This window comes from Lepisosteus oculatus, chromosome 8, assembly GCF_040954835.1.
Source record: "Lepisosteus oculatus isolate fLepOcu1 chromosome 8, fLepOcu1.hap2, whole genome shotgun sequence".
Taxonomy (NCBI): Eukaryota; Metazoa; Chordata; class Actinopteri; order Semionotiformes; family Lepisosteidae; genus Lepisosteus; species Lepisosteus oculatus.
Window position 1 is genome coordinate 19,605,830 of NC_090703.1, and position 16,300 is coordinate 19,622,129.

At 37.2% G+C, this 16,300-nt stretch overlaps 1 protein-coding gene across 5 annotated transcripts in view; it reads left to right on the plus strand.

Annotated features, from left to right (window-relative positions):
• itpk1a (inositol-tetrakisphosphate 1-kinase a) overlaps positions 1-16,155 on the plus strand; it is a 104,170-nt gene extending 88,015 nt beyond the window's left edge. For all 5 annotated transcript variants that reach the window (XM_015351009.2, XM_015351007.2, XM_015351010.2 and 2 more), the window contains 6 exons: positions 348-446; positions 1,978-2,018; positions 3,321-3,486; positions 10,538-10,605; positions 10,860-11,022; positions 12,286-16,155. In XM_015351009.2, coding sequence (XP_015206495.1) covers positions 348-446; positions 1,978-2,018; positions 3,321-3,486; positions 10,538-10,605; positions 10,860-11,022; positions 12,286-12,611 — 863 coding nt within the window. In that variant the 3' untranslated portion in view covers positions 12,612-16,155. The remainder of the gene's footprint in view (positions 1-347; positions 447-1,977; positions 2,019-3,320; positions 3,487-10,537; positions 10,606-10,859; positions 11,023-12,285) is intronic.
• The last annotated feature ends 145 nt before the right edge of the window (positions 16,156-16,300 follow it).

Genomic DNA, 16,300 nt, shown 5'->3' on the forward strand with positions numbered 1-16,300 from the left:
AACCACTCTGATGTATTCTTAGCAAAATCTTTACAATTTGGGGGTTATGATTATTTAATTTAGTTTCAAGAGTAATCTGCTTGGTTATTTTCTGACACTTACTATTGTCTTAACCCCCATTTATAACACAAGGATATAATGTGACAATGCAGTCTCCTGCAGCTGGGAGAGAACATGCTTAAAGAATGAGCAATAACCACAGATCTGCACCTGCAGTTCAAAAACAGAATTCAAAATTTAATGTTGTAGAATTTAGGGAGCCTTACAGCAGAATCTCAGAACTTAAATCAAAAATTTATATTTTACATGTAACAAGTCAGTTGCTTTCTCTCTGCTTGGCTTCACAGATCATAGGATCTGCTCTCCTCCCTTCCTGGTGTTGAACAGTGACTGTGGGACTGACACTCTGAAGCAGATCAAGAAGCATGGTCTCACATTCCCCTTCAGTAAGTAGGGAACTTTTCCTCCCCTCGCCTCACAGATGAATAGTTTGATGCTGTTTCTCGGTTAAAAAAATTAAACTCTTGCTAATTAGGAAACAAAGCAAACAGCTTCTTTCTTCTTAAGACACCAGGCATGACGTCTTTTTTTAGTCCCTCAAGCAGAGTTTACAGGTGAGGTTGAACCCAGAGCCCATAGAACTGGCATTTCAATCTGCACTTTACCAGTTGTTTGCCAGATTACCTTTCCTTCAGTTTATAAAAGTATTTTTTAAAATAAAAAATGGAAGGTAATGTGAAATTTCACCTTCAATTAATTAATTCCCTTAACTGTACATTACATATTCCCGAGGTCTAAAAAATATGCCAATATTTTTTATAGTCAAAATAAAAACAGTATTACATGTTTATGGCAGTTAGACCATGTAACTTAGTGGAGTAGTCAACGAGACAAAATATGTAATTAGAAATATGCATAGCTTAGTTCAAGGCAGTCCAAATGTCTTTCGATTGCTCTTTTAGCACTTTCTATTGCTTCCCCTAACACATTTTAACACATTTTTCTGCCATGAGGCTTAAAATAAGGAGACTGTTCAAAGTTAGAAATCAGTTGAAGGAGTAAAGGAAGCTCTGTCATTGTTTCATAAATGGCTTTGCACATAAAAAACAGGTACTAAAACCTCCTTTGTTGTAACAAAACTCAGTAAATGGAGCTTTTATGCAGCCAAGAGTGAACTGTATATGGTTACTCATTTTTGCCACTAATTGAAACATGATGGCCTGCCAATATTATTTTCAACAGAACAGAGATTTATATTGTACAATAATTATTATATTTAAAATAATTGTGATTAATAATGCAAACAACATCCCTTACTTAGCAGGTAATGAGTTCTGTTAAATATATCTAATTAGGATACAATAACTGTTAATTATCTTTCAAGAAAGGTACTATATCACAAAATAACAAAAATCTAAGATTCTACAAATAATATCTTGCTATGGTTGAGCCTAGTATTCCAGTAATTTACAGTATGTCCTCATGGAGTACATTTAAATCAAATAACCAGCACAGGTTTGAAATCCCTGATGTACAGTTGTTGCTACAAAAACAGGGGTCCTAGGATAGAGTTCTGAGGAGCACCTGCAGTGACAGAGAAAGATGTACTAAGAGAGACAGAAGACCGTGTTTTAGAAGGATTTAAATAAGTAATGAGATGTTGAGAGAGTATTGTAACTGATTAAAAAGGACATTGAATATCTCAAAAGATCAAATTAGATAAAACAAGAAAGAAAGGCCAAGTGCCTATTTCCTTTAATGTATCATTTTGACAGGAGCTGTCTGCATACTTTTGATGAAACCCTGAACAAAACACTTCACACTTGTTATTAAAAGCCAACAGCTCTTGTCGATGAGGAGCCACTATGTGTTCTAACAGTTTTGGCCATGTGCCTTTTTTGTGTTTGTGCCAGAAATTAATTGAGCTGTTTTGATTTTTACCATGATAACCTTCTGCTTTTCTCTCTTCCATCACAGTCTGCAAAACCAGAGTAGCACATGGTACCAATTCTCATGAGGTAAGAGGAAACCATTATTGGAAATCCAGTCTCGGCAGGAACAGTACAAAAAACCACAGCAGGGTTGTTCTCGTGATTTTTATTTTAAAAAATCCAGCAGCATCTGCTGAGCTGAGAACACATGATATGGAACAGATTTCTGTAGCTCCGAACATCGTGCTCTTGCATTGGTCATAATTTTGCAGCTTTCAGGTGTCCTCTTTAGAAGAGTTCTTGTGACACATACAAATTTCAAATCTAGTAAATTTTATCACATTTGTTTCTATATAGCCCTTTTTATTTGCTTATCTCCCATTTTTGTTCCAGCTTCATTCTATATTGTTTTTGTAAAGGAGAAACTGAAGGAAGTTAACACCATAATTGCCTGCATTACATTGTAACCATGTGACGGGTAGTTCATGCCTACTGTACAAGCTTCAAAGTTCAAATGTTCTTTCTTTCACTGCATGCTGTGCAGTATATCATTAACTGTTTGGTGCTCACACTTAAAACATGTTGGAAATGTTATCTGCAAGAATTTTGACCTTAAAAATACAACATCATCCTCAATTATATAATGCTTATATTAAGGACAGGGGTGAACTGTTCAACTGTAATCAGATGCAGTTACCTTCATTTTGTCTCAGAGCACATTACTATTACCTTCAACAGAAATGAGCTTTTTTTCCTTGAAGTGTGTCATAAAAGTTCGAGAGACATTGCAGTCAGCTGAGAAAACACTCTTCTTTCCATTTCTTTATTTTAGGTGCAGCCCATGACAAATGCTGTGTCTCTGTTAATATTGTTGAATTACTCTATATGCCCCTGCTTGTTTAATTGCTCATGGGTATTTTGTAGTATCTCTGTGTTCATATTTTCTTTTTTCTTCAAGCTCACTGGTTTAAGTATAACGAATCTGTGTTGCCTCACCTTCACGTTGTGTACTGTACCAGTTTTGTTTCGACAGTTTCACAGGCTAAATGTTGTAGGGGGTGTATTTTGTAATATTGGTATTTATACCAGGATAACTTAATGGAACAAATTAGAAACAGTTCTGTCTTTAATGATTAAGTGTGTTAAGCTGGTGATGTCATTTTATTGCTTTCCAAAGCACATAACCTGAGCTTCAAACATCATAAAGAGCACTGTGATATGCCTGTCTGTGTGTGATTAATCAGGGGCTTAGTTATTAACCAGGGTTTAGAAAGATAGCCATTGTTGTTCAAGCCATTTTAGTGTGGGATGAGCTGCACTTCAGTTCATCCAGATTTCCACACCTTCTTATCAAACAAGAACTAAGTTTGCCACTGCTTTTTCTCCTAGATGGCGATCATTTTTAGCGAAGAGAACCTGAAGGACATCAAGCCACCGTGTGTGATCCAGAGCTTCATTAATCATAACGCAGTGCTGTACAAGGTGTTTGTGGTGGGGGAGTCATACACAGTGGTGGAAAGACCTTCCCTAAAGAACTTCCCAGCTGGACCTGCAGGTGAGAATGTGGTAACAGCTGCCATGCCACTTGTCACAACCCTTGTTCTAATTCCAACTGCTCCATCACAGCCACAGCAGAATGCCAATGGATATACAACACTGTAGAAAAAGATTCAAAAAATAAATGGGTACCTAGGAATTTGTCAGCCCTTTCTTCATTTGATGAGAAAGCAAATGGAAGTGGCACCACGTTTGGTTCTGCATTTTGTTGTAAAGGATATATAGATTTTAGGTTCGGAAGAATGGTTCTGCCACCTGACTTGGTTTTACTGGCAATATCCACATTCTGTGAAACGGTACAAGAGTAACATAACATCACTTTATTACCCCTATACAATTTCTTGCATTAGGAATTCGTCTTTTCGCATAACCCAGCTTGCTCTCCATGAGACACAGACACACAGGCGGGGAGAGAAGCTTGGGGTCAGAGCGCTGGGTCAGCCACTGTACAGCGCCCCTGGAGCAGTTGGGGTTAAGGGCCTTGCTCAGAGTTAGAGGAAACAATGAAAAATGACGGTGAAATGGGTTTTAGCTTTTGGACATTTCTCTATAGACATAACTTACCTAACAAGAGAAGTGTTCGAACTGTTATTAGCCAAGTGCTTTTCTTCTAAAAAATGATAGACTGGAACTAAAATTCGTAATTTGTGGTTATTTAATGCCCACCCCTCCTGAAAGCAATGACGAGAACAGATGGAAAAAATTACTTCTTCATTATGTTGCCTCACAGAAAAAGTGGTCTGTGTTACCTTGCCACAGTTATATCACATCATAGCAACCTTATTAATTGCTTTCTAGTGAATTGCTGGCTGGTTTCATATGCTAACCAATTGGAAATTAGGCTTTTTTGTGCATGTACAGTATGATGTGCATTGCTCTTTTACCCCTGGCAGTATATAAACATAAAAACCACACATTGGCAGAGAATAATTGCAAATTCTTAATGTCTTGCATTAATTGTAGAAATATTTCTGTTTTTTCTGTTTTCTGTTATCTGCTGTTTTCTTGATGGTCTAAATCATTATTTCCACTACCCGTTTCTTTGACATATCTCTTATTTTCAAGAGAAACACGACATTTTTGCATGTTACTGTAGCTTCATCCATGCAAATGAGCCGTGGTTATAAAATCTACTTTGCCTGATGCAAAACACACTTCTGGATCTCTTCTGTAGCATTAGTCCTCTGTACACCACAGGCTTCTTTTCCAACATTTCTTGTAACATCTCTGTTCTATAACATTTTATGATTTTTCCAGTTCACATCTGACATCATTACCAACATTAGTGTTTTGTACTGTATAAAAATAGCAAGGCATCAGGAGATATTAACTTGAACTCTTGTGGCATGTCCATGATTATGTAACATAAAAAAAAACAGTCAGAAGGGTCCAAGTAACTTTATGATGCCTTTTCTCACACTCTGTATCCCAATGGATTAATTTCCTTTGACATAAATCTGACGTTTATTTCATTGGATCCATGTATATTGTTTTTTTCTTTTTCAAAAGCTCTAAACTTGAAAGGCGAGACATTTTTCTGACACGGGAAGCCATTATTAAGCACATGAATGCCTACGTTTATCAGTCTTCATAAGTACGACTCAGCAGCGTCGGTTATTTCTCAGACTTAAAATATTATAGCACCTGTTTTTTTTTAAGGTGGTTTGAAGAATTGCTGCAAGAGGCTGTTAATTTTGAATGAAAGAGCCTTCACTCTGTATACTACAGTGAATAATGGACAAAAATAGTTCACATGCTGACTAAACTGCGTCCCCTAGTAACTTCACAAGCAGAACATATTCACAAAGCTGTTATAGTCCAACCAGTTAACACTTCATACATCTGTATCATTACATACTCAATATACTGTATGTAGTAGTTTAACAAGGGTGTCGTCAAACAAAAAGTGTGCTTCTGTTTTATGGCGATAGAAGTGTAAAATAATAACGCCCTTTGTCCACCCTAACAGTAAAGAGTTTGTTTGAGGATTGTTAGGGGAATTGCTGTGCTTCCTTCATCTTTTATTTAGTTAAAAAATAAGAATAATTCTACATTCTGAAGGTATGCCTTTAGAGGTCAATAAGTTGTTCAAAGGAGCAAAGTTTAGCAGGTCCTGAATCTGCAGGATTCCTACAGTTTGCACACAGGTTTTAAGGCAGACTTAGAAATTCCTTGACTTCGTCTGTCCTGTTTCTGGGCCAGGCTCATTGTTTTCCCTCTTTGTTTCACACCATTCTTTTCATTCCAAACAAATATGGAAGGTGCTTTAGACCAGTGTTGACTATGGAAGACATTTTTTTTCCCCCCTCAACACCTGCACAGACCTGCGTCTGTCATTCTTACCTTTCCCTGAGCAGTCACGCCAACACCACCACCACTCCACCCCTACCCTGAGGATGCAGAGCTTTTCTTTTTGTTGACTAAAGTGAACCTGAAGCACAAAATGTCAACAGGAAGTTCCAGAAGTATATCAATAGCTAACAATGCTAACAACACATTTAGTGGACCTCTCCCATGACCTTCACACAGTCTCCACAATAAAATATTATGGCATTGTGTAATTGGAGGATGTGTTAGAGTTTGGCCTTGCTGCCTCATTCTTGTGTCTTGTGATCTGTCTACAGGTAGAGAGAGGCAGCTGTGGTTTGGCCACTTTCCGTTGAATACCTTGATTTGTATGATCAATCTGTTAAATTATTAAATGGAGGAATTCTGATTGCTAAATTTGGGTGGTCTTGTATACCTTCTAAAATGTGGACTTGCAAGGCTTGGGGACATGATTTGGGATTTGTTTTGGTGGCTGCCCGTTCTCTGTTTGTCATGATCTAGAAGACCAGGTTACGTGTTTGCTGTTGCCAACACAGGGCCGAAGCACTCCTCATATAATTTACAGTACACATCGGTCCTCCTAATGCATACAGTATGTCATAGGATAAATAAGAGGTTCTTCCCTTTTAAATCCAAATTGAGCTCAGTAACAGGCGAAAATACTTTATTTTTAACTTAAAGAACTGATAAAAATCTATGCAGCTTTTAAAGGCAGCATTAAATGCCATTACTTGCCAGCATCCATTAATTGACATTAGAAAAGTGAAAGTGAATTGAATGTCATAGGATGTGACAAACCGGGGCATTCAACAGAGCTTATTATTATTTTAAAAGTTGAATTAATACATATGCTCATGTCTTAAGACTTTCACAAAGTGAGCCAAAAGCACATGCCTGCAGTCATACAGATTTAATGGACCAACCAAATTAAAAAATTAAAAAATACATTATTTTTGATTAATCATTTTTCATCTGTTAATAGCTTGCATTAAATGCCAGTTTGGGTCTCCCTACAGTGAACGTCAGGGCTACAGACAACTCACAGTGATGGTCTTCATGTTCTTTTTTTAACATTGACTTTTTCATTCATTTTTTGAGAGAGGTTTGATGCACAATATTTAAATCTTAATGCCAGGACCTGTAGTGAAGAGTTTATACCTTCCCCTTCTATGAAGAGCATTCCTTGAAATACATAAAATAAGGAATTGTCTCAAAGATAGAAACAAAATCACATGAGCTGAATATGCAAATGTAAATCTCTAAATTGGTAGTTGTTTGTGCATGTTGCTAGACTTTTGCTAGGATGGCACACTCATAAGCTCACATTAACTATTTAAAATTAATTGGAACTAAAAAACGATTCTCAGATGTTCGCAAAAATATAAACAGACATGTTAAAAGTTATTTTTGTGTATCACAAATGTATCTATCTCAGTTATGTATGAAAGTATTTTCTTACTAAATTTCAGAATGCAAATTGCTGTCATAAATTGCTGAGTTGTCACTGTGGTTACACTATTTTAAAAAGAGATCAGCAAGTAATTCTACCAAACAAACATAGGAAGGATAAAATTGCTAAATATATGTACAGTATATATTGTGAGGTTGGACTTTTTATTGTTTATTGCTGCTATATGAAATACAATTAATCAAAATTGGCATATGACTCTGCAAATTGAAATCAATACTCAATTTCATGTTTAATGATTATGGTTTTTACTTGGCACACATACAGTATTTAATAATGCCAGTAGACGTATATAAACCCTTCAGGGCTAGTTTCAGGAACCTGACTGTGCCTGGAGTGTAGTTAAATGTTGTTTGTCCGAGTACATGAGGTATGGATCAGAAAACACGATTGTTTGTTGGCAAACAAAGCTAACACAGCCATTTACAAAGTCAGATGACTTTCTGTCACAAGCATGTCATGCGATTTCAGAGGAAAAACCTTCATTTCCGCATAAGGTACACTTCAGTCGTAGAGAGTAGCATACAGATCCTTTTGGATCTTTAACATTTTTAAAATATGAACTAAAAAGTAAATCATTGGTAAATAAATTTTACAACTTTGTAGGTTTTTTGTGAAAAACTAGTGATTTTTATGGATGTATGGGTTGACGACAGATATTAAGAGGTTTGTTATTCTGTAAGAAACTGATTTTATTTTAATCTCTATAATTCTACTTGTGTGTGTGCGCACACACGGCGATTGTAGTCATTATTGTGAGAAAAAAGGCTTTAACAGCTCCTCCATGCTGTCCAATAGCAGGTGAAGATGCAGAAGCTCTGTTGACATGTGCCATGTTTTTTCAGCCAGAGGTCAGAATGTTTAAGGGGAATTGCTGAAATAAAGCATCCGCTAACAATGTACAACATATTTACTGTCAGTGACCTCCAGTGTGATTTTCACACATCGTCCGGTTTCATAATGCAGTAATGTCATTGTGTGGTGGCTGCATTGTGTTCTGGCAGTTGCCTATTTTTTATTTGGTCATTGCAGTTGTTTTATCCCACAGTTTTAAGTTTCCATTTCCTGAGGTATGTTGCTTCTTTTGGGAAATTGAGTATTGACTGTCCCCATTTCTCATGTTTCAAGTTTGTATGTGTTCCAGAAAAAAATATTTGGCTAGGAGAATATGGACCTTCTCTGGATCAAACTCGCATGTCTTCCCTCTCCTTAAACATTTGTGGTAGTTTATAGTCGCCACCGAGTAGCATGTTTTCTACTAAACATCAGATTTAGTAGCAGGATCTTCAAATATACCAAGTCATCACCTGGAGCTTAACATACATGTAAGATAAGCATCCTTGGAGCTATTTGCTTTTTCAGTTCTTTAGCTTAGGAATTCTCTCTCTGATCCTATAAGGAAGGCTGAAATAGTTTCATTCAATAACATCTAAAAATCATTCTATTTAAGTTTATTGATCTTTAGATTGGAAAATACTTTTCAATCAATGAATCTATATACATATAAATCCTTTGGTAGCGTTTTCCATACTGAACATAATGATATTTAAAGGGTTGCAAGAAAAAGAGTGCAAGTTTTGATTGATCCCTCAGATCATTTTGACCCGAGTGTTACATCCAGCTAATCCCAAAATCAGACAGTATGACTGGACAGCACAACAGCTTAATCCAGGCACCCACAAGTCTTTGCATAAAGAGACTCATCTTCTAAGTCTTGCACGTCTTCATGTATAAAGTTATATACTTGTCACTACACACCGTAGAATTTCATTGGCCTGTAAAAATGTTCTTATTTGTAGTTGATCTGTATCTTGCTACCTGTTCTCTGGAACCCTGTCACAGGATATCCAGGTCTTTTGAACTGGCTTTTTAATATCAGGCTCTGTGTCTTGGCTCATATGCCATACAGTAAGTTTGTGACTTTATCTAATATGCTTTAAACTGAATAATACTGCCACCAATAGGCTACATTAGAAATTTGCACTGTTTGTTGCAATCCATGTCCTTCTTTATACAAAAATACATTTCTGTGATAATCTGCTGAAAATGTAACTATTTTGTTTTAAATTATCATTTAATCCTGAAATTTAAAATTTGTAGTTCAAAAGTAGTCTTATAACTTTGCGGAAGTGTAAAGTCGATTCTTGAGTTGTAGTGATTGTGTTTTTGAAAATTGTGAATTAAATTACTGCTAAATAACAAGCTTAATTTCTTCTCCCCAAACCAAACTAAATTGTTATTTAGAAGGAAATTGTTATAATCATCAAGCAAGCAATTGCGATCAAATTACACCAAGGGCTGAACGGAGCAAAACACATTACACAAATGCTGTATTTCCTGTTTGTGTTTTAGATGTCTCAGAGATTGCACAGCAATGTGTGAGAGGCTAATCTCAACGGACAAGTCTTTTTTAGCATTTGTTGTGTTTCATTTTTGCTGTATATATCAGAAGTTCATACATACAGAGTTCATGTCATGAGAGAAAGTGCCCTGCCTCCTGCCAGAAACAGATTTCAGACTTTCCTTTCCAGCATTTTTTTCAAGAATCCTTTTAACCAGTGCAACTGCATTTCACAGTCAGGTCTGACAGCCTCATCCAGTTGGGCAGGCCGCTGTCCCCCAAAACAACAAAGCCCAATGCATTCTTAAGGGTGTTACCTGTTATCTTCTTCTTTAAATTTGTTGAGTACTGCACTTAGCCAAGAACCTTTTTGGTTTACACACTCACAAATGTAGTATACAGAAAAAACACATTTCTGCTTTTTTTGGCTGTAGACATTATACTATAGTATTATAGCTTTGCATGGTATTATTCATTTAATTAATATGCAGTAGATGTGTACTTCTGGTTAATTATCATATCAATATTAATATTGTGGTTAATAGGATATTTATAGAACACAAACTGTGTAATTCATTTGCAAAAGTTAGATTGTCCAATAATAACCTGAAATATCTGACAAGCTACAGGGGACACTGTAATGCATTAAATGACATCATGAACAAACACGGCAAACACAATTTGAAGCGACTAATGTTGTGCAGAGTGTAACTGAGTCGCATTTGTGACAATCCCAGTTCGCTGAAAACATAATCCTTGTGGAGACCAGAGTGAACTGATGTGCTCTGTGCTTTCTAGATTATATTTAATATAACCTTGACGGCAAACCATGTTGTGAGTATTGTTTTTTAATCTACCGTTAATCTAGAGTGCCGTAATAAAAACATGTGTTTTTGTTTCTCTCTTTTTCAGACCGAAAAGCAATTTTCTTTAATAGTCACAATGTATCAAAACCAGAATCTTCCTCAGACCTGACTTCTGTAAGTAATACTCGTTAGTAATTGGTTTTCCTTTGAATCTCTCTTTGAATGTGGGTAGAGATCAACATTTAAGCATACATCTAAGAAGGGGAATTTTAGTTCGGTAATATGTAGAGGGCAATGTCTCATTGGTGGCTGTACCGTACTGTCAGAAATTTAAGAGCCTAAGGTCAAACGGGTAAACGTAAGATTTATAATACAGCTGAGTCTGACATCAGTGCTGAGCAGGCTCTCATGTTGGTGCCTCTTCACAGAGAGAGAATGTGGAGGGAGTGTTCCAGCCTCCCAGCGACGATGTCATCCGTAAGCTCTCAAGTCTGCTGCGCCAAGAACTGGGCGTGTCTCTCTTTGGGATCGATGTGATCATCAACAACCAAACTGGCCAGCATGCTGTTATCGACATTAATGCATTCCCAGGTAATGAACTCCTTGGTTTTAATTTTAACCCCACAGGTTTACATTATCATTAAGGGGAGAGGAGACAGTCAATAGCAATAGTGAAGTGTTAACAACAGGGCTAATAAGGATAGCCCATTTTTACCAGTAGGTGTCACCCTATCATTTGAAATGGGCACTTGAAATACTTCAGGCTGAGTGCTGCAGAGATGGTGTCAAACTAAACCACTGGTCAGTTCCATCTGTTCATCTTTTGATGGAAAATGTTATATAGTATGTGCACCAGTTGCAAATCCACCTGTACCAGAGAAACACCCAGTGATCCATTCTAATGCAAACAAAAGAAATAATTGAGAAGTAGTGATCACAAGTGTTGAGTTAATATTATTTTCGTTGGAAATGCTATCTGTATTTTCATATACATTGTATTTTCAATACATTAGGCGCCTTGATTTTAAAGATAGAAGTTAACTAAATTCCCTCAAATTATATTTTAGAAAACAACATACTGTATAACATACTGTACTCTATGAATTGGCTTCATAAGTCTGCTCTCCTCCCCACTGATGGCTGATGTGTGGTGAGTGTTCTGGTGCACTATGGCTGCCGTCGCATCATCCAGGTGGATGCTGCACACTGGTGGTGGTGGAGGGGAGTCCCCATTACCTGTAAAGCGCTTTGAGTGGAGTGTCCAGAAAAGCGCTATATAAGTGTAAGCAATTATTATTATTATATTATTATAAAGCAGTGAGTAACTTTTGGCTAAAATATATTTTGATGGGAAACTTTTGGCGGAGTGACGCAGTGGTTAGCACTGCTGCTTCGGAATGTTGGGGGCCTGGGGTCAATTCTGGACCCGGAGTGCTATTTGTATGTTCTCCCCATGTTTACATGGGTTTCAGGTGCTCCGGTTTTCTTCCTCCCACAGTCCAAAGACACTCGGGTAATAAATCGCTTCTGGGAAAACTGGCCCTGGTGTGAATGTTTGCAAGCCTGTGTTTGTGTCTGTGTGTGCCCTGACTTGGACTGGCATCCCGCCCGAGGTGTATCCTGCCTTGCGGTCATTGCTTGCCGATAGTCACCGACTCACCCATCACCCTGAGTTTAATTGGAATTGATTTGTTTAGCAAAGCCATTTTATGAATTTTACCTCACCAAGAGAAGTTGATATAAACCAATAACTACTGAAGCTTCCAGGTGAGATTCATTGGATTGACAGTGGCAAAAATCAATTTTATTTTTAGTTGCTTCTAATTCTCTCCCTCCTTTTTTTTTGTGGTGTAGGCTACGAAGGGGTACCCGAGTTCTTCAGTGACCTGCTGAACCACATCATGACTGTCCTCCAAGGGAGCCCAGAGGCACCAGCCGCGCCCCTCAATGGCAGTGCAGCAGAACAGATGCCCAGTGTTGCCATGGTCACAGGGGACCATGGAGGCAGTACTCCCACGGGCTGCTGCAGCATGCTGGGAAAGGACGCCAGCCCCTGGATCGTGGAAGGAGAAAGCAGCAAGAAGGCCTCGCACCAGAGACTGGGCTGCAATTCGGCAGTGTCGCCCAATTTCCAGCAGCACTGTGTAGCCACACTAGCGACAAAAGCCTCTTCACAATGACCAGTTTTTCCCAAGTGAACAAAAGAACCTATCTCTAATCAAAACAAACAAAAGGTTCACATTCTGATGAATTAGATTTTATTTTTTTTATATTTTTTGTTTAATAGAACTTTAATGGGAACTTGAACTCAAGTACAGTTCACACACATCATTTTATTGGTTTATTTCTTTTGTATTTTATGCCAATCAAATCAGGAAAGGGTCAGGATTAAGCAGAATACACAAGGCCTTCTGCCTTGAACACTAGAGACTTAAAGGATGTTTATAATGTTCAGTAATATCACCAGAATGGACACTCCTTAAATATAGTATTTGAATTATAGTAGGACAGACACAAATGTAAAAATACTACAAACACACACTTTTAACATCTACAAAATGATGTTTTTAATCTTATGGTTTTTGTGTTTGTTGTATTTTGGGGGTTGTATTTTATGTTTCCTTCTTTTTCTGTGAGAGGTAAAACCCAATTCACAGTGAGCAACCCTAAACATTGTGTTACAGTAATTGTACCAGTTCTGGTTTATTCTGCCTTAGTGGATGCTGAAGAACTTAAAAGATCTGAGCATTCCACTCTAATTGAGAAAGAGTATTCCACCCTAACAATGCTAACTTTGCAAACCAGAATTGTTGTAGGTAAAAATCCATCAAGTAATGGTGCACAATAAAATCAGATCGAGTCCCCTCTGGCTTTTTCACTGTAACAAGTCTCAAAATTATTTGCACAGAATATTTCTAAATTATTCCAATGAAATATATAAAGAAAAACCCAGAGTTTTTCACTACACGGAAACATTTTAAAGCTTTTTTTCATACACACTGTTCTTCCTCCTTTTGATACAGAGTTTCATCTGAAGTCCTGTATGATTTAATCTCATTAGACCTCACAGCAAAGGCAAAATGGCAAAGTACAGTATTTAGCTTGTCTGCCTTTCTCTAAGACTGTGTAGTAACACACAAAATCATACTAGTTTTTGAAGGAAAATAAAGTAAATTGTTAAATTAAGGTCTTGTCTACATTTAAAATTAGCATGGCACTCCATAAACAATATTAAAAGTTTTTTTTTCAAACCCCAGGATACATTTTGGAAATGCACTGGGACAGTGGTTGGGAAAGGAAATGATACTAATCCTTCAGTTTGCATTTTATATAATATCATGTTTTATCACAGACTTTTATGTTACTTTGATTGCTTTCAGTTTCAGTATCATGTACTGTACATTAAATCTTTCTTTAATGGCAGTGAACACCCCTGTATGAAGGTTGAGCAACAGCCTGTGGTAAGGGTACAGAGAAGATCTTACTAGCTTTCAAAAATCACGGTGCAGTTGACAGCAAAAAATAGCATTTTATTTCCATACAAACCAGTTTGAAAGGGTGTGGGCTGTGTCTGAGGTAAGCAAAAATCTGATTGTTGAGTACTGAATGCTTTTATATAGGTGTGTTAGCTTACTGCTTTACAATATTTTAATGAAAGCAGTTAAGTGAATAAGAGCCACCACCACTCAGAACTGAAAATTACTCACCTTTTCCTGTCTTATACTCACATTACCTGTGGTTTGCAATGTGTAGGGCACGGAAATCAGACTTTGTTGTTTGTTTCTGCTGAATGTAAACCTGTAAACCTCTTAAACAATATTGGAGGTGTTTGGTAAAGTGACAAAGGATTAGCTCAGACTAGTAAACCAGTATAGGTTGAATCAAGCTATTGGTATACTACTTCTGGACATCCATCCCCAGTAATTATATAAGACCACATGTTGTCATTTTGCAGTGATAAGTAGTCCCAGTCAAGGTGCTTTTCACAACTTACTTGATGATGTTTCTATGGCAACTTGCAAAGTAGCACTCTTCTGCTTCAGTTTTTTTTAGTTGAACTGTCTTTGTTTTCTCTGTTGCCAATCGTACAAGACAAACGGGCATTCTATTTTATTAAAATCGCATCCGCAGAGAAATTGATTTGTTAGCAGCCATGAAGGAGGGAAAGATAACATTCCTTTTATTTTTTTTCTTCAGATTCCTGTATCTTTTGCAGGTGATTTTAAATGATCTGCTGTTCAGACAAGTGGCATTCAACTTGATGTTTATTCCACTTGGCATATTGTATTTTGTTTTTCCCTTGGTAACCTTGGTAGCCTACTCCAGATTTAACTAAACAATGATTTTGAATTTTATGTTTTCCTGGGTGTGTGTATTTTTATTTGTTTGCAGAGTGATTCTATAAAAAGTTTAGTTTTAATCAAGAAATGTATGAAATGATTATTTAACAGCAAGAAAGACCTGTGTAAACAGGGTGTAGTCTTTTAACAGGATGTAAGCATCTCTCCATATTATGAGTACATGAAAATTAAACATTTTCCATTTCTGTGTGTACTGTAGGAATATGCACAAGTATAATTCCACATGTTGGCTTTGTTTCTGTGGACCATAATTAACACTACAAATCTGCTTCAAAGAGAGAGAGTGAAGGGGATAGAAATCTCTGTATGTTAACAGGCACTTGGATTTTTGTTTAGTTGTAGAAAATAAGAATCACTGCTTAGCATCTGCACTCATATGGAACTAGTTTTTATTCAACCTGATGTACCTCTCTAATCTCTTACACCAGCTTGGTAGAGATGAGCCCAGCCTACATGGGTCCTTTGTGATGTGTTCTTCCTGCAAGTATGGAATGTAAATGTTGGGATTTGGTGTCTCTGTGAGAGTGGGTGCCCTGATTTAATGATGAGTCACTGAGCTTGCTAGAACATGGCGAGGTAAAGTTTTCTCACATCACCTCCAATCCTCAGTGGCGCTCACCACATTGCCAGCTACCTTGAACAGGCTTCTCGCCTCCACTGTCTGAAATCAACTGGTGGTTTCCACTCTGCAACCCATTCTCCTTTCCAAGTGGTCGAGGCACTCTGATGATGCCTAAGGTCTGCATGCTTGACTATACAGCTATCTTGTCAAGAATTCACCATTTTGGAATGGCAACATTGATATACCCTGTGATTTTAGCTTCTGATGTTTACTGTAATGTTTTTATTTTACAAAAAGAATGAGCATTATTTTATTAAACTATATAGTATATATAATATATAAAACAAAATGCATATTGAAAAGAATGTGAGCAGTGCTGAAGAACAATCTGTTTTGTTACACACAGAAAACTAGAACAGAAGGCAGGTGCTTGATAACTGTGGTGAATGAAACTAAAGAATAGTGGGTAAAAACAAGGGATCAGAAGGGGAAAATTGAGTTATAGACCATCTGTGGCTCATTCCTGGGAGACCAATGTGCTGAAGGAGTGTCTTGGTGTTCACCACTGCTCTGTATACTGTTGAATTCACAAGTGCATATTGTGTTCTGTCATTGCGCATCAGTGGGATTGTGTCAACCCTGATCCCCTGCCCACCACTTCCTTGAACTCCTGGCTTCCTATGAATGTTTACTTGGAGATTTTGTTTTTAATTGGTTCCTCAAAAACCATTTCCCCATTTTTTTGTGACTTTTTTAGTGAAAGGAATGAAACTGGGCAAAATAAATTAAAAATGAACTTTACATTTCTGCGTTTGTCTTTTTTTTTTGGATGAATTTTATTTTCTGCTGCCGCACAGAGTTCCAATTTCTAGTCGGTCCCTTCCGTCTGAAACCACACCGCGTTCTGTGTGCGTTGATCTGAAATTTTAAACGATGATCTTCAAGC